Raw genomic sequence first — 18,461 nt, 5'->3', positions numbered from 1 at the left:
GTAGGCCGTTGACGTAACAGTCGCCACCCAATCTTTCAGGGTCTTTTGCCAGCCCCGGATCCAGGAAGAAATCCCAGAAGTCAGTTGTTTTACACATAACTACGCGTTTGCGTAACAAGCAGTAATCCTACGGATCTACGAATTCAACAGCTATTTGCTTAATATTCCTCTCGTCCGCGCGTACAGCCTACTACTCATAGCACAATCTATTAAAGGTTTTAACCCTAGGCGTTCCACTAACGCCGGGCTAATAATATCCACCTACGTATAGGTATCTAAATCTATACTAAACTTAATCTCCTTTGCTTAACGGATTGTTATTATTATAGATCTCGCTACCTTGCTCACTATAATTGCCGGCCGGTTATCGGGCGTAGGTCCGGCTCCTTTATTACCTATGCCGACTTATTTCCCGAAAAATAGAGTTCTCTGACCCGAATATTATTATCGAGGTCGTTATATATAGCGTGTATATTACTAATATAGGCGCGACTCTTCGCCGCCCCGTCGTCGGCCGTTATCCGCTGTTCCTTATTGCTATAGCAGTCCTTAGAACGGTGACCCTTTTTGCTATAGTTATAACACTCGCCTATAAAGGCACGCGTGCTAGGCTGCGTTTACGAAGGCTCTAGGCCCGGGGCCTTTTAACCCGTTAGGGGCGCCCCCTTCGAGTCTACCTTACCTAGCTCGGCGGGCGTACGCCGACTAGTAGCCGGAGTGCTTACCCGGCTTAAGCGACTATCTAAATACTAGAAGTTCGATAAGGTCCTTTTATAACCGGTATCCGATCGCTTACTACTTACCTTCTTAACGGGACTTATATCCTAGAATAGCTGGGCCTCTTAAGCCAGAGTTGCGGCCTTATCTAATTTAGTCCTCCGTTCTTATATCTTATCCTTAATACGTAGAGGTAGTCGATTAAAATAGTTATACGTATACTCTTTACTTCCGCGTATCGCCTAGCCTAATAGCCTATATAGGTTATCCTACTATTTAAATAGCTTTATCGGCGTTATATCACCGGTTATTTATAGCTTACAAAGTTCCTTACGGTAATAGTACTGTTATATATTATAGGATAGATACTCTTACCGAATAAACGCTATAAAGCTATCCTAATTCGGGTTAGCGATCTTCCTGGTATAGTGCCTCTAGGACGTCTAGGAGGTATATTCGAGCTTCGTTAAAGCCTATTCAATCTGCTATAGCACTAGGGCACCAGGTCTAAAGTAGTTCCTAGCCTTAATCGCTATTAACTAATCGTCGATTTCTATAACCGTGGATAACTCTTTAATCAGCTTATAATTATATACTAGCGGTTTTTTATAATCACGCCGGGGCGCCGGTTATTCGGCGAGCTTCTTTATAATTACTCGGTTAATCTCGCTCTATTACTAGAGATACTATAAAAATATCGTAATTAATGCCTTTTACGTTAACGTTAAAGGGCCGGCGACGGATCGCCGATTAACCTACGAACCACTATCCTTAGGACCGAGCATAACCGACGTATTCGTGGAACCCTTATTTTTATCCGGTCCTTACTCGGGCACCGTTATTATTAGTTTAGGTATAACGGGCGCCTCCTGCCCGGCGTCCGCTTTACTAGCTCCCCCCGGGGGGACGCTTATTCCTTAAGTCCTTCTTAGTAGTATCTTCGGCCTAACTACCTTAAAGGTATAGAAGTTAAAGAATTATAACGAAAAGAATGTCCGTAGACTTTAGTTAAGGAAAGAATATTATAGAAAAAAAGGCTTAATAGTTTAGTATCGCAGGGTGATCGTAGTATATTTATTAACTGAGCGCTGACTTTAAACTAAGACATTAACTTAAGGAATCAAACTAATCCCTTAACGTACGCATAGAGATAGGTTCGGATCGGTGGTCTATATGCGGCTATCGGTCCGACTATATGCCGATAGGTTTGCGATTATCTTGTTATAATTAACTAAAGACTTACCTCGGAGGGCCTTATCGCTATCCTTAATACTAACTATATAGAGCGCGAGTTCCTTTTGTGCGAACTATTATGTCCTTTATAACCGGCGTATAATACCGGCGAACACTGACCCGGTTATTACTTAAGCTCCGCTAATAGCTCTAATATTATTAGGTTCTTCTTTACCCTAGAGTCGGATATCTATCCGAGCCACTCTATAATAAAGGTGATATCTTTTTACGTAATAGGTAATATCGTTATATTCTATCTAAAGTTTCCCTAGTAATATTTCGTGATTTAATCCTAGTATTATATAGGCATATAATCGTTATATATATTTACCGATCTCCAGATTGTATACGGCAATACTGAAAGTCTTAGTAGACCCTATAGTGTCGGAGAACCCTAAGAGGGGTCTTCTAGTCTTATTAACTAATATAAGGCGAAGGGACTTTATAAGACGTTCGCTTATAGCGGCGTAATAATTATATCTAGTATCTATAAAAGCGGTAATTAACTTTTTATTTATCTATGCTTATATAGAAGCTAAGTAACTACTTCACGACTGCGATATAAACTCTTTCTAATCCCTCTATTTCTTTATAGTAGGCTTTAGTGCCCGTTTTCGTACTAGAGCTATTCTTTTTCCGAGTCTTTATTATTATCGGTGACTCCTATATAGGTTATCTTATTATCCGAGGTTACCGAGACCTTAGCTACACGGCTTTCCTTTTAATCTTTAGCCTCCTTTCTCTTTAAGCGGTATTTCCTAGTAAGGTATCCCTTCTTTCCGTAGTTATAGCACTTTCTTATCTCTTTTCTTTTAGTCTATACTCGGTTAACTCCTTTTATCTTTATATTTTTATTATAGTCGTGGGCGTGATTATTATTATTATTACTATTACGGGGTATTTAACTAAAGCGTGGCCTTATAGCGAGGGCTTTAAGTCTCTAAGTAATACTCTACATCTTTACTACCTAAGCGTCGTAATTACTTAGGAGTTTCGTAGTAATAAGGGCAGCACGGAGGCAGCTACTAAGAGCTCCTTTTAGGAACCTGATCTTCGCCGTATCGTCCTATTAACCTCTGCCCGCGATAGCTAGCTATCGTTTAAAGCCGGGTATAAAACTACTAAACGCTTAGTCTTCGCGTTATCGTAATATGTATAAAGCGTTAGCCGTATAAGGTTACTTATTAATATCCTTATATATATAATCAAGGTAATTAAGAAAGTCTTTAGGGTCGTAATAACTATTAGTTCCGCCCGCCGCCTAAAAGGAGGTAACGACACGGCGAGGGCTTTTATGTAGATAGGCGTTAATAAAATACTACTTCTCGCGAGGGCTCTAGAAGAGGTATTAATCTAATAGAAGCTTCTCGCGTATTTCGGATAACTAGCGTATATACTCTAAGCGTTTTCCTTTAACCTTTATAGGGGTAGGAGTGCTTTGGTTTATAGGTTTATAGCGGGTATTGGGTCGGGCGTATACGTCGGGGCAGGCGTTTAGGAGCCTTATATAGCCTCCTCTAATAGGGGGGCTAGGCGCGGCGTAGCTATACGTTATTAGTTTTATATCGCTTATAGTAGTTAGTTAATAGCGTTCTGTTATTATTAGATCTAAGTGGTTAAGGTAGCGACCTGAGTTTATAGAAGGTTAATAATCTCCCTCCTCTACTCCGTAGCCTTAGGCGACTCGCCCGCTAGGCGTGACGGAGCGCTGCGAACTAGTAATTTATCTCTATAGGCGTAGCGTGTGGGTTTCGCTAAGCTTTAGATATATAAGCGGCTAGTTATAAGTTATTTAAAGAGTAAGGCTAAATAATTAAATTATCTAAAGCTAAGGAGAAAAGAAGGATAAGGGGAAAACTCTATAGGTGCGTACGACCCAGATATAATATCGTAGCGACCCACTAGGAACACACTGTGATTAGTCGGAAGATCCGTGGTCTACTGGATTATCTCCACGGGGTTAACTCGTAATATCCGTGACTCCTATATAAATCGTCTTATTATCCGAGGCCGCTAACACCTTAGCTACACGGTTCTTTTTCTAATCCTCGGCGTTTTTCTTCTTTAAGCGGTATTTCCTAGTAAGGTATCCTTTCTTCCTATAGTTATAACACTCTCCTATCTCTTATTTCTCGGTCTATACTCGATTAACTCTTCCTATCTTTATATCGCCGTTATAGTTATAAGCGTGATTATTATTATTACTATTATAAGGCGCTTAGCCGAACCATAGCCTTATATTAAGAGCTTCGAGTCTCTAAGCGATACTTTATATTTCTATTACCTAAGCGTAGTAGTTATTCCGTAGTTTCGCGGTAATAAGGGCAGTATAAAGGCGACTACTAAAAGCTCCCTCTAGGAATATAATCTTCGCGGTATTATCCTATTAACCTTTATTAGCGATCGTAAGTTATTATTCGAAACCGGGTATAAAGCTTCCGAACGCTTAGTCTTTACGCTACTATAGTATTCTTATGGCGTTAGCCGCGCGAGGTTATTTATTAACGTCTTTATATATACGGTTAAGGTAATTAAGGAAGTCTTCGGGGTTGTATTAATTATCGGTTCCGCCTACGGTCTAGAAGGAGGCGAGGACACGGCGGGGAGCTTTATTTAAATAGGCGTTAATAAAGTGCTACTTCTTATAAGGGCTCTAAAAAAGATATTAGTCGAGTAAAAGCTTTTCGCGAATCTTTGATGATTAGCTCGCGTACTCTAAGCGTTTACTATTAAACTTCTATAATAGCGGAAGTGCTTTAGTGCTAAGATTCGAGACGGGTATTAAGTCGGGTATAGGTGTTAGGGTAGGCGGCTAAGACCCCTATATAGTCTCCTTTAATAGTATAACGAGATAAGGTATAGCTATACGTTATTAGTTTTATATCGCTTATAGTAGCTAATTAATAGTATTCTATTATTCTTCGATCTAGGTAGTTAAGGTTGCGACCTAAGTCTATAAAGGGTTAATAATCTCCCTCCTTTACCCTATAGCCTTAGGCGACTCGCCCGCTATACGTAACGGAGCGCCGGGAGGTGGATTAAAGTGGTGGTCTATCTCTATTAGCGTAGTGTATAGGTTCCGCTAAGCTTTAGATATATAAGCGGCTAGTCACGAGCTATTTATAAGGTAAGGCTGAATAATTAAATTATCTAAAGCTAAGGAGGAAAGGAGGAAAAGGAGAAAACTCTATAAGTGTTTACGACCTAAATATAATATCGCGGCGACCTACTAGGAGCGCGGTATAATTAGTGGGAAGATCCACTGCTCTACCGGATTATCTTCACGGGGTCAAGCTGTAATAATAAGGCCGATTAAAACCCTTTTTAAGCCGCTTACGCCCCTCGAACCGTGGGATTAACCGGCTATGCCTGGCTCTATATATCCTACGCCGTTCTCCTAAGCTATAGCACTAGGAGCTCTTTTCTATTTTAGGCTAGTATAGTCTTACGCAGTGAAAGGAGGACGATTATATCTTCTAAAGTAATAAGCTACTCGTGTTCTTCTACGTTAACTCTATCGTTCTGCCATATCGAAAAGAGCACGCTAATAACGCCAAAGATCTTATTAAGCAGCTATAGAAGCGGTTCCAGATCCGGAATTTAGGTCTAATTAAATAGTTCCTAGATATCCAGGTTATAAGAGACTATAAACGCCGAAGACTATAGTTATCCCTTAATAACTATATTAACGAAAAGATAAAGGTGTTAAATATTGTTATTAGCCGAAGGGTCACCACGCCACTCGACTTTCCTAATATCCTTAAGCCGAATAGCTCGTAGGCGTTAAAGGACTCTATCCACCTATATCTTTAAAAGGTCAGAGCGATTAATTACGCCGCTTACTAAATAAGACCGGCTATCATAAAGGCTGCTTGTAGACTAGCTGAATTAACCATTAATTTATCCGGTTAGTATTATAAAGACGCTAACAAGTGCCTGAAGTACTCGACTTAACGAGGTCTCTCTACCTATCCTTTAAGCCACGGGATTCCGAAGAAAACCTAGCTAAATATACCCTCTTTTATATAAGTGACGCCGCCTTTAGAGACAATCGTGAGACTTAGTATAGCTCCTAGGGATATATAACCATGCTTTTTAACGGCCCTATCGACTAGAAGGCGTATAAGTAAACGAGCGTTATTATATCTAGTATAGAGGCAGAGCTCGTGGCTCTAAGTGCTACCGCCTAGTCGTATATCGCGACGCTACGGTTAATAAAGGATCTAACGTTAACCTTTAAGGTTAAACTTATTACTATCTATTCTAATAATAACTAGACCCGTTAGCTACTAGAAAGCCCTTGGCCGTAGGTCACCTCGAAGTTAAAGTATGTGGATATCCAGGCCCTATAGATCCAGCAGATTATATAATGCCGGGAGGTCGTGATGAATTAAATCGCCACTAATTATACAATCAGCGATAGGATAATAAAGCCGTTATCGCCGTAAAAGTATGTTATGTTCGTTAAGATACTTAGGATAGAAAAGAGTCCTGCCGGGTTAGTTTAATCGGATTAATTACTATCGACTTAATAGTTAATAGTGGTTTAGATTACGATCGCGATTAACGCGATCATTAAATTAACTATAATTATATAATAATTATTACATTGTTTTTAGGGTTAATTCAACTACTGCTTTGGGATTATAATAAAGCACGAGCTATTTAATAAGCCGTTAACCTTTAGGTTGATATCTGGGCTTAAAAACCCTTGATTTATACATTGTTTTTAAGCTTTAGCTCAATTAGCACTATCAGTATTAATCCTATAGCTCCAGGGGGGTATATCAGGCATTTATACCTAAGGTCACCGAAAAGTGCGATAAGCCCGATAGGTTATATTTGCAGAGCCACGTTATACACAACTCCGAATACGGCGGTACTTCTATTAGATATATTATAGTGCTTTTCCCCCCTCTTTTGCCTATATATTTAACATCGTAGACTTATACTCTTTAATAGTCTATAATAACCACAAGTCACACTTTATACGAGATTAGTGTCTTAACAACCTTTAACATAATTAAATAGGGGTTATATAGTATATAGGTAGAGACCCGTTATTCCGACTATACCACTTGGTTATTCCGACTGTAGTTCACATATATAATATAGAAAGACCCTTCGGAATATAAACACAGTACTTCGTAGCTACGGTCTCCAACGTCCTTTAACAAGTTAATTAATTTGATCGCTCGGATTAATTACGTTATATTCATGCACAAGCTTATTAGTTCGATTTAAGCTAATAGCAGCAGTAATAGTAACGCCTCTTCCTCTTCCACGTCCACGCCGCCCACGCCCACGCCCACGGCTATCTTATTCCTATAATACGACAATAAACGCGCCGCCTCCTATTCCGTAGATTGACGACGTAGATTAACGACGTAGATTAACGACGTAGATTAATAATATAGATTAACGACGTAGATTAGCAACGTAGATTATAGATATAGATCGATAAGGTAGTAGGAAGATTAGGTCTGATTAGAACTATAGTCGGAATAACTAAGTGGTATAGTCGGAATAACGGGCCTCTATAGGTATATCCTAATCCGCTTATTATCGTGATATTATTAGCTTCTTTAGGCTCCGCAAGTATATATTAAGAGACTGGATATTCCGACTATACCACTTAGATATTCCGACTATAGTTCTGATATGGACCCACCTTTTTCCTCTTTCGGAATACCACACATACCTACACTAAGTACGATCGTTAATCGTTCAATCGCCCGAACAGTCTTCTAACGTTGGATTAATTTGATCCCTCGGGTTAATTAAAGGCAGTAGCTAGAATGATTCGGATGATGTTGATTGAGACCGATGGTTCTATTTTATAGCTGTTTGCTACCAAGTAAGGCCTCTTTATAGAATCCAGTTCCTTATACTTTCCGATTCATGCATCTCTACTGCTGCTGCTGCTGCTGTTATTGTTGTTGTTGTTGTTATTGTTGTTACGAGCCTTGTGCCACCTCCTCCTGCCGAGCCACCGCCCGTTGCTCTTTAAGCTCCTATTCGGTGGGCTTATAGGCGCGAGTCCTTCCTTTGCGTGATCGTGAAGCGCTATCGCGTTGTTGATTAACGTTGTTGATTAACGTTGTTGATTGACGATATCTTGATGGGTTGAATTAATGTGGTACCTAGATTAGGTACTTTGTGTGTGGTCCAGAAAATAACTTTGATTGGTTAGAAAGGTGGGTCCACAGGAACTATAGTCGGAATATCCAAGTAGTATAGTCGGAATATCTAGTCTCTATATTAAACAATTAAACAGGAGTTAGGGTGTAAATGAAAATCTTTATATTTAGAGGCAGGATATTCCGACTATACCACTTAGATATTCCGACTATAGTTCTAATTGGACCCACTTTTCTAACTAATTAAATTTATTTTCTAACTACATATTGGTTTTACCGTATCGTTAATTCCACCCATTAAGATATCGTTAATCAAGGCAATCAATTCACACTTATAGTGGCGCTACTGCCGCCGATCTTCTTTACCCTGGGCTATAAGGGATAAGCCCAAAGGACTACGCGGCGGCTCGGCAGGAGGAGGTAGCGGCACGTTTTATAGCCTCGCGATAATAAGGGTTATAGTAATAAGGCGGCGAAGATATCCGTGGGCGTAGAAGAGGCCGTGGAAGAGGTGGAAGAGGGCGTGGAGCTGTTATTATTGGTGGAGGAGGTCGCGGAGCTATTTCTTCTGCGATCGGCTTTAATCGAACGGATAAGCTTATCTATTAATTACAGCAGCAACAATAATAATAACAGGAGTAGCAGGCTGGATATATAAGTGATAAGTGACGGGGAACTGGATTCCGTAAAGAGGCTCTAATCGGTGGTAAATAGACACGAAATGGAATCGCTGGTCTTAATCGAGTAGTCAAAATCATTTTAGTTACTGCCTTTAATTAATCTAAGCGATCAAAATAATCTACAAAGTAAAGCGTTAAAAGGCGTTAAAAGGCGTTAAAGTGGTTTACGACCATAGCAATGTCAGTCATTCCGAAATAGGAAGAAAGTGGGTCTATGTCAGAACTATAGTCGGAATATCCAAGTAGTATAGTCGTAATATCCTGCCTCTATATTTAATAGGCCTGACTAGGGAGCCTAGATATATTAATATCCGGGCTATAAAATAAGGCTAAGGGTGGATTTATGGCCGTAACGCCGAAATCTCTAAGTACTATAACTAATTTATATATACTATTTATGTCGTAACGTACGTCTTATTATAAGGTAGGTAAGTACCTAGACATACTATATAAGCTTATTTATAGAGATATAGGTAGGTGCCCTTGCTATTTACAAGCTATAAGCCTGGGGGCCATAGAGCTCTGATTGCCTGTACGAAGTACACGCACCCTTAGGAGTTCTAATGGTTTAGGCACCGAACTTATAATAGGTTACGTACAAAGTAGGCGTGGTATATACGGCTCTTAGGATTGTTTTTGTGTATCCACTTAACGCCTCATTTCGCCTCATTTTATAGCCCGGATATCAATCTGTCTAGGCTCCCTAGTCAGGCCCTATTTAATCCCATAGAAATATACGGTATTGGGTTCGACTTCGCTGTTAGATGTTCGACATCGAAATGCACGGGTGCCGGAAACATCCCCCTGGAAACCAGCGTTTTGGCTAAGTTAGCTTGTCTAGAAAATAGTTGGGCCATTGCGGCCAATCGCTCCTTCGGTGAACCCCTAGACGGCCGAGACCCGAGGCTGCTGGAGGACTGTCAACAGCATGCCCGGAGTTCCCCGAAACCTCAAAGGAGAAACAAACAAACAAGGGCTGCCCACGAAACAGGCGACCTAGAGCTTACTTTGCTGCTCAGGGTCATTTCTTCCTTTCCGCATGCTCCAAACGCAGCCTGTCGGGTAAGAGAGTAATTTCTTCTGTTGTTTACCCGATCCCTAATGCTTTGAATCGCCATAGCCGTGCCTGTACACCAGAAAAAGAGAAAGAAGCCGCAGCGCATGCATACATCATCCGCACACAGAACTCCGATCCCCCAACCCCGTGTTTTCACCCCTTCCATCCCCTAAGGATCCAGGCTGTCCTCTTTAAGCGGCTGTGAGCGCCCTACGGATGCGTGCGCCGCGCTGCCTCGATGTAAGATGTGCCTGGCGGCCAATGACGGCCTCAGCCTTCTGAATAACCTCTTCGCCCTCGGTCAAGATCAGCTCAATATGGCACGGGCTGGACATATAAGGGTTGATCTATATCAGGACATGTCAGCTGCCGGATTGGAGTGTCGCCCGAAAAATGTCGAGGTGTCTTACGCGACCATGGGCACGGTAAGTCCGTCTCCGTTGCTTCGGGGCCTGGTTGACCTGGATGTGCTTGACCACGAGGTTGCCGGTGTCGAGGCCCTTGGCGTCTGCATTGGCCTGTGCGTTCTTCAGCAGGCCGAGAAGGAAGTCGGCGGACTTCACAGGCCAGCGAGCCTTGGATACACCAAATTGCTTGCCTGTCCGTACGTATCCGTCGTCAGCAAGTCTGACACCATTACTGAGGCCACACGACAGATGCAGGCAGAGTGGTATGCCAGCTCTGTCCTCCACCAAACGGCCCCGCTTGGGTCTCTTTGAATCCATCCAACGCCTTCATCCCGCGGACTGGTAAATCCTTCCCGGACCACGAGGTCTTGCTAATCGAGAGCTTCCTACCTTGTGCGGTACGGCCGACGTCGCCAGCGAAGCGACGCATCGGAACAGCTTCCTTTTTCTCCTTCACATTCTCGAGGAAGGCCAGAGCACGCTCCAGCTTCCAGCCGTTGATGGCCTGTGCGGTTTCACGAGCGTTTTTGAATGAGGTTCGCAGGTAGGCTCCACGGGCGCGAGCCGACTTTGCGGGCGAGATCTCGGCGGTGGCGTATCGAACCTACGAAAGATGGTCATGTTAGCCAATGTCACCGCCAAGCCGTCTGAGATATCATTTCGAACGTGGAAGTTTAGTTTCATAGCCTTCAGAATGGCGTGTCGAGACTCAAGTCACAGAAGCCCGCAGTCTGGGTATAATATACACCCCGGCCGACAACACTAAATCAGATAGCAACTCACCATCGTGACAGCTGTATTTGATGATGGATTCTATGGTGGTGGGCGGCGCGGTAATCTGCAGAAGTCAGTTTGGAAGAAGTTCGCAACGACAACGACCACTTGGTCTGGTTGGCTCGCTTACCACGAAGCTCAGGGACTTTTGGGTGGCTAGGGTTTTGCAGCCCTGCTTACAAATAGGTTTCAATTAACACAAGATTTTGGTACGCAGTATATGTATATGGCCAAGATCTTGCTTATACAGGCGGTCGCGTCACCTTCCTAAATAAATTAAGTGGGGAGCAAATAATGACCAGGGGGCGTACGAATACCGGTACATACTCAACCAACGCGTGGGTGCGGCCCATGATACATTCACCGGTACCTTAACCGTCTCGGGAGATCTCCTTGATTTTTCTGCGCATGTCCTTGCTACCTACCTAGGTAGGTACAGTAACTCGACATAATTGTCGAGCCGATGTACCTACTTACGCACACCTATAACGTGGTGTGGTAAGTACATCGGCTCGACAGTTTTGTCTCGTCACTGTAGGTATGTATTATTAATTAGTGTAGTATATGGCCATTCCGTCACTACTGACGTCGCTTGTGTCACAATAGCTTACCTACATGGGTACCTAGTATAGCCGTCAGTGGCTACGCCCTCACGCTTCTGCGATCCTTTGCCCATTCTGGAGACGAGTCGGGCCCCGGACTCGTGCACTTCCTCCGCTTCGTCATGGTACACGTAATATGATGATAACGGCTGCCCGACTGATGTAATCGCAATCCTTCCAAGTTTAATAGACGTAGTACGACTCCCAGTAGCGTACCATGTTTGCTCTAGACGAGGGCTCTACTCCCGGAGGGTGATGAGGCCTACACAGTGTACCTAAGCATCCCAGTTTACTTTCAGCGGTCCGTATAATTGGCCATGGGCCAGGAAAGCTCAGGATGCCCATTTATGTCGAGCAGGTGACGAAGTTCGGACTGGGTAATTCCATCCAAGCCGTCCGGCTTTGTCCTCCATTCCCGTGTCACATCATTGAAAAACGCTATCTTATAGATATTGCTTTGTCCTGGCCTGAGCAAAAGTCTCCCAGTCATCATTCTGCTCCATCTGGCGTTTTCGCGCGACCCCTGAACTGGTCTGGACATTGGAAGGGGTAATCATGGCAAGATTCCCCCGGTACCTGGCGTCTGTCGCCGCCTTCATCTCTGCATTCGCGCGGCCTCAGGTCTTCGAGGACGGCTCAGTCACGGCACCCTGCGACTCTGCCCTTTATTGCCATGGCGACATATTGAGCCAGATTCAGCTCGCTCGGCCATTTGATGACTCCAAGACATTCGTGGATATGTAGGACACCATCCATCTGCCTCGCATTTGCACGAGATCTGACATTGGCTGATAGGCCAGCGAAGAGGACATTAGATGAGATACAAATGGCGTTCAATGCGCTTTCAAAGCCACTGAGCAACAATTCGGATCTAAATGACTTTCTGAAGGCCAATTTCGCTCTGGCTGGTGGTGAACTTGAGCAGGTGCATGATCTCCACACGGATCCTGTCTTCTTGGGCAAAATTAACAACAGTGTCATCCGCGAATTCACCGGGAAGGTCATTGACATCTGGCCTGACCTAACTCGGACCTATGCTGGAACCGGGAGTAACTGCAGCAACTGCCCGAACAGCTTCATCCCCATTCGCCGTCCCTTTGTCGTGGCCGGGGGTCGCTTCCGAGAGCCATACTATTGGGACTCGTTTTGGATCCTTGAGGGACTCCTGCGAACCAAGGGTTCCTTCACCCAGATCTCCCGAAACCAAATTGAGAATTTTTTAGACCTGATTGACCAGTACGGATTCGTCATGAACGGTGCACGGAAATACTATCTGAACCGTTCACAACCACCCCTGCTCTCCCAGATGGTACGCGTCTATATTGAGCATACCAACGAAACCGATCTCTTGGATCGGGCCCTGCCCCTGCTGATCGAGGAACATAAATGGTGGACCATCAATCGTACCGTGAATGTTACCAAAGGTGACAAAACATACCAGTTAAACCTGTAAGTGGTTACCTCGCCCGCTCAACTTTCGAACCCAAGCAACAAGCAGGGTCCCTCCCACGCCACCCCCGCAACTGCTCAAAACGTGGAGGCTAACGATTGACTTGCTCGTAGATACAATGTTTCTAATACCGAGCCGCGTCCAGAATCATACTATGAGGACTTTGTGACTGTGTCTAACGGATCCTATCACGCCAAATCGGGAGTAATCTACCCGGAAACGTACAAGTTGAAGCATGATGAGAAGGCTATGGTATATGCCAATCTTGCGTCAGGCGCCGAAAGCGGGTGGGATTATACCGCTCGCTGGCTAGCATATCCCAGTGATGCTCTTCGGGATGTATACTTCCCCCTCAGGTCCCTCAATATTATAAATACCATCCCCGTGGAACTCAATTCCATACTGTACTGGAACGAGGTAACAATTTCCCAGTTCCTCAACCGCACTGGCAATGAGACAGGGGCAAGAATATGGGCACAGATGGCGGCTAATCGAAGTGAAGCCATGTACGACTTGATGTGGAATTCGACGTTGTTCGGCTACTTCGATTACAACCTCACATTGGCAGCGCAGAACACTTACGTGCCTGCGGATGACGATGTTACGTTCGCGGAAAGGAACAACGCGCCAGCTGGCCAGCAGGTGTCCTTCTCTGTGTCACAATTCTTCCCGTTTTGGACAGGGGCCGCGCCCTTTCACTTGAAAAACAACCCTTATGCGGTGAAGAGGGCATTTGAACGTGTTTCTACGCACCTCGATCACAAGCCAGGAGGCATTCCTGCGACAAACCTTCACTCCGGGGAGCAGTGGGATCAACCTAGTGTTTGGCCGCCTCTCATGCACGTCTTAATGGCAGGCCTCTTGAATACACCCCCGACTTTTGGCGAGTCGGACCCTTCGTATATCGACGTGCAGGAGCTTGCTCTACGTCTGGGTCAGCGGTACCTAGACTCGACTTTCTGCGCTTGGTACGCCACAGGAGGCTACACGAGCGAGATTCCGCAGCTTGAAGGATTCAATGCTGATGACATAGGGATTATGTTCGAGAAATACTCCGATAACTCCACCAATGAAGCTGGTGGGGGTGGAGAGTATGAAGTTGTCGAGGGATTTGGATGGACAAATGGCGTCCTGATCTGGGCAGTGGACACCTTTGGAGATAAGCTTTCCCAACCTGAATGCGGCGATATAAGCGCCGCCAATGTACGGCGGGCTAAGCGAAGTGGCTGCCCAACAGCCGTTGAATTGAGCAGGCTGGATGCCTCCTGGACCAAGAAATTCGGCAGGCGCTCCTTGGGAAGATAAGCGAATACTCAGGGAACACAACACAAGGCTTCAGGAAAATGTTTAGGCCCCGTTCGATAATTTATTTCAACGCGCTGTTGAAAAGTGTCAGGACACTAATATCGTACGAAGTGTGACTTGTGTTCATTGTCCACTATGAAAGAGTACCAGTCTACGATATTAAATATAGGGAGCACTTATTCCGACTAGGGCATTTGTTTATTCCGACTAGGGCCCTATTTTTTGTAGCCGGCGCTAGCCGCTAGCTATCACGAACCTTCTATTAATTAGGCAGGTAATCTAATTTATCTATCTACTATAACCACGATATCGTCTTTTCCACCTTTATAACTATCTATCTCTAATAATAACGTTAAAATAACGCTTTTACCGCCTTAGTTTTTTAACCTTAGATATGATGATATTAAAGAGCTTCTTACCCACGCTAACAAGTAGGCCCGCGATAACGGATACGCGATTATAATCCGATATCGAACTAACCTAGCTAAGGACGGTATATATCGCCGCTATAATCTTTGCTATAATCGTGGAGGCTCTATACGCCCTTCGGTTATTACGGGCGCGAGGCCTAATATAACCTCGAAAAAGACTGCCTGCCCCTTCCAGGTTAAGGCTAATCTTATTAATAATCGTTAGTTTACTACGATTATAAACCCTGATTATAACCATAAGGTAAGCCTTAATATCGCGGCCTATCCTATCCACTATAAAAGGAACTAGACCGACGAATAGAGGGAGGAGATCCGCTAGTAATTCCGTATAACCCTATTATCGGCTTATATAATTTACTTATTTATACATAAGAAATATCCAGACTAGGTTAGTACTTAATCCTCTATACTCTTCCCTATCTAATATATTCTTTTCTATTAGATTTAGCTATAAAGCGATATCGTTAATAAGATCTTAATAGCATAGAAGGAGTTACTTAGTGGCTATACGCCTATATAAGCCCTAATCCGCGAATTCGAGACGCGTAGGATTAAGCATAGCTATTAATAGCTTAGGGGAGTAATCACTTCGATAATCTAGACTTATCTATAATACGAGTAAATATAAACGCTTAATCCCGAGGTTATAATTAGCGATAATATATATAAGACTAATCGGTTTAAGATGCCCTTCGTTAATATCTATAGTATTAGTAATATCCAGAGCACCTTTAATATCGCCTTTTGCCTTATTAATAAAAAAGACTAGGAAGCGTACGAATAGACCCTTGAATGTCTCGATAAATATCGTGTCGCCCTTAATATTAAGAGCCCGCTTATAATTATCTTAGACTTTAATAAGGTATTTAAGAACGCTATAGCTATAGTATTTAACGATACCTTATAGTAGATCTACGTATAGTATATAAATAAAAACGTATAAGGTAAGATAAAAGATAAATAGATTTAGGAAGGCGATAATACCGATTAATAACGCGAGGCGTTTAAAGCTTCCGAAACTATAGCGCCTCTTTTTAGTAACCTCTTAATACCTAAGGGTCCTTTCTATACGTCCCTCCCCGATTATAGTAAGATTCCGTATAATCCTTACGGCTTTATAATAGTCTAGAAGGCTATTATATATATAAAATCGGAAAAGGATTATAAGGCCGCCTAGCTATTTATACTTAAAGAGTTCCCTGACTAGGAGGCCGTTATTTAATATATCCTTAAGACTTAGATACCGTGGCGGAAGCAGTTCGTTACTTTTTAGACCTTATAGCTTCGGAACTTTAGTATACGCGTTACGTTACGCGTAGAGTCGAGCCAAAGGAGATTAAGAGCTATCTATATAACTCTACTACCGATCTTAAATTCTTAGCCGAACGTATAGAAGAAATAGTAAAGAATCGTTAATCCGAATATAATACGGAGGAGGCTATTTAGGCCTCGTATTAGATCTAAGACTATCGCTTATATTAGTAGATAGGAGATATAAGAATAAGATATAGTAGGCCCGCCTTAGTACTAGTTCTAGGCTAATATCGTATAGCTATCGGTATTAAGAAGGGTAATCTATTATTAATAGATTATATTAATATATTTAAAACCCAGTTCGGCTTACCCTGCTCGTATATAATTCTAGTAAAAGAGTAGGAGGCTAATCCGTAGCCGTTTACGTATCTTAAGTTCTATCTATACTAGTACCTTAGTCGCGATCTTATTATAAAGGATCGATTATATTATATACTTAACCTTATTGTTATTCTATTTAGCCGTGGCCGCCTATATATTAAGCCTAACGATATACTAGTTACCTTAATTCCTTATAGAAATAATAGGCGCCTATAGAATGTAGCGACGCGTGCCAGCGACCCTTCGGAATAGGAACTTGATAAGGAGAGGGCTTACTAGCGGTAGGCAGAGGTTACCGCCCGGTTTATAAAGGAGTAATAGGATCGGCCTCGTGGCCGGGGTCGTGGCCGGGGTTATAGCCGGGGTCGTGGTCGGGGCCGTGGCAGAGCTTATAGATAACGTGGAGGGCGAGGGCGAGGATAAACATAGCTAAATTTAGTAGGAAACACCTCGATATAAGCTGGATCTTAGTCGGGAATAGATAAGGCTATACGTAGGCTATAGGAAGAGCTAGGATAGCGTGAGTAATACGGTAGGAAGATAGCTTATAGCTAATTAATTAGTTAATTAACGATCGTATCTAAGGGTAAAAGGACGATCCGAATAATATAATAAGCTACTGTTTATATTAAACCAATTAATCTAATAAAAAATAAAAATAAAAATAATAAAAGATAATAGCTAGCGGCTAGCGCCGGCTATAAAAATAGGGCCCTAGTCGGAATAAATAAATACCCTAGTCGGAATAAGTGCTCCCTAAATATATAGGTTCGGGGGGATAGCGTAGGTGGTAGACACGCTTAGTAGTAGCGTAAAGCCGTAGGTTCGAATCCTACTCCCCTTGAAACCGTGCGCGAATTTTAATTCGCCACGACTACCCGGAGCCCCTATACGGAATAGGGGTCCTAGCAATAGGGATATATTAGTCAGACCATTTACGCACTGCCTAATAGAAGAACTACAACCATAGCTATATAGCTAAGTCTTCTTAGAAACTAGCTTGCTATACTAAGGAGATAGAACCTATCTAGCTATAGAAACACACACCTAGCCCTAGCTCGGCTAATACCTGAAAATACTCTTAGTGGACGTTTAACGTCCCGCGAGACCTGAATAACCCCTCTTATTCGAACTTCCCTACTTACCTTTATTAAGGTGTTTATGTATATAGACCCCTTAGGGTACGATATAGGGCGTCCTTTGCTCTTCTTAGAGATCTCCCAGACGTTAAATATATTTATTATCATCATTATAAATATATAGGTAAAAGAGAGGAAATAACACTATGATACATCTAATAGAAGTACCGCCGTATTCGGAGCAGTGTGTGACGTGGCTTTGCGAATGTACCTAACAGGATATCGGGGCATTTGGGCATAAATGCCTGATACCCCCCCCCCCCCCAGAGCCGCAGGATTAATCCTGACGGTTCTGATCGAATTAAAGCTCAAAATCTAGGGTATTTAAGCCTAGATATTAATCCAAAGGACAACGGCTTATTAAACAGCTCGTGCCTTATTGTGATCCTAAAACTATAGTTAAATTGACCCTAAAAACAACGTGAGAATTGTTATATAATTATAGTTAATCTGACGATCGCGTTAATCGCGATCGTAATCTAATCTAAACCACTATTAAGGCGGTGGTAATCGATCCGCTTAAACCGAGCCGGCAGGGCTCTTTTCTATCCTAAGCATCTTAACGAAGGTAATATGCTTTTGCGTAGATAACGCCTTTATTATCCCGTCGCTGACTATCTTATTCGTCGCGATCTAGTCAACCACGATCTCTTAGCGTTATACGATCTGCCGGATCTATAGGGCGTGAATATTAAGATGCTTTAACTTCGAGGTTACTTATAGGCGAGGAGTACCACTATTTGCAAGCGGCCTGTCTACTATTTGCAAGCGTCCCAAACCCAATTAGGAAGGTTACGCGAGCCCGCGTAGTAGTCTGTATACGCCACGATCTTGGCTGTAGATATCCCGTATAGATATATTATATCACGATAAACGTTTTATATACGTAAG

The 18,461-nt window shown here is 43.0% G+C and overlaps 2 protein-coding genes and 1 non-coding gene across 3 annotated transcripts; 2 read left to right on the top strand and 1 right to left on the bottom strand.

Annotated features, from left to right (window-relative positions):
• Positions 1-9,332: 9,332 nt before the first annotated feature.
• ACRALDRAFT_1063554 (60S ribosomal protein uL22) lies at positions 9,333-11,158 on the bottom strand. The gene is made up of 4 exons (XM_071016815.1): positions 11,018-11,158; positions 10,625-10,838; positions 10,238-10,425; positions 9,333-10,174 (listed from the first exon to the last, which is right to left on the bottom strand). Exons 1-4 carry the CDS (start codon positions 11,018-11,020, stop codon positions 10,019-10,021), a joined length of 561 nt encoding a protein of 186 aa, XP_070871324.1. The 5' UTR covers positions 11,021-11,158; the 3' UTR covers positions 9,333-10,018.
• Positions 11,159-12,061: 903 nt separating this feature from the next.
• Positions 12,062-14,560, top strand: ACRALDRAFT_1050204 (glycoside hydrolase family 37 protein). Its single transcript, XM_071015628.1, has 3 exons — positions 12,062-12,350; positions 12,406-13,059; positions 13,174-14,560. Exons 1-3 carry the CDS (start codon positions 12,166-12,168, stop codon positions 14,363-14,365), a joined length of 2,031 nt encoding a protein of 676 aa, XP_070871323.1. The 5' UTR covers positions 12,062-12,165; the 3' UTR covers positions 14,366-14,560.
• A 2,643-nt stretch (positions 14,561-17,203) lies between these two features.
• On the top strand, positions 17,204-17,275 carry ACRALDRAFT_t279. The gene has a single exon. It is a non-coding gene; the product is annotated as a tRNA-Thr (tRNA).
• Positions 17,276-18,461: the final 1,186 nt, after the last annotated feature.

The sequence above is a fragment of the Sodiomyces alcalophilus genome (assembly GCF_042370955.1).
Source record: "Sodiomyces alcalophilus JCM 7366 unplaced genomic scaffold ACRALscaffold_9, whole genome shotgun sequence".
NCBI lineage: Eukaryota > Fungi > Ascomycota > Sordariomycetes > Glomerellales > Plectosphaerellaceae > Sodiomyces > Sodiomyces alcalophilus.
Note: the sequence above shows the minus strand (reverse complement) of the source record. Positions and strands in the feature narration are given on the sequence as shown.

Bases quoted from the DNA above. Each gene is read 5' to 3' on its own strand.
- ACRALDRAFT_1050204 (XM_071015628.1), top strand. From the start codon at position 12,166: ATGGCAAGATTCCCCCGGTACCTGGCGTCTGTCGCCGCCTTCATCTCT. The intron at 12,351-12,405 runs GTAGGACACCAT...ATTGGCTGATAG, and splicing joins TCCAAGACATTCGTGGATAT to GCCAGCGAAGAGGACATTAG. The intron at 13,060-13,173 runs GTAAGTGGTTAC...ACTTGCTCGTAG, and splicing joins AAAACATACCAGTTAAACCT to ATACAATGTTTCTAATACCG.
- ACRALDRAFT_1063554 (XM_071016815.1), bottom strand. The intron at 10,426-10,624 runs GTAGGAAGCTCT...ACGTACGGACAG, and splicing joins CGTCGGCCGTACCGCACAAG to GCAAGCAATTTGGTGTATCC. The intron at 10,175-10,237 runs GTAAGACACCTC...GTCCTGATATAG, and splicing joins CTTACCGTGCCCATGGTCGC to ATCAACCCTTATATGTCCAG.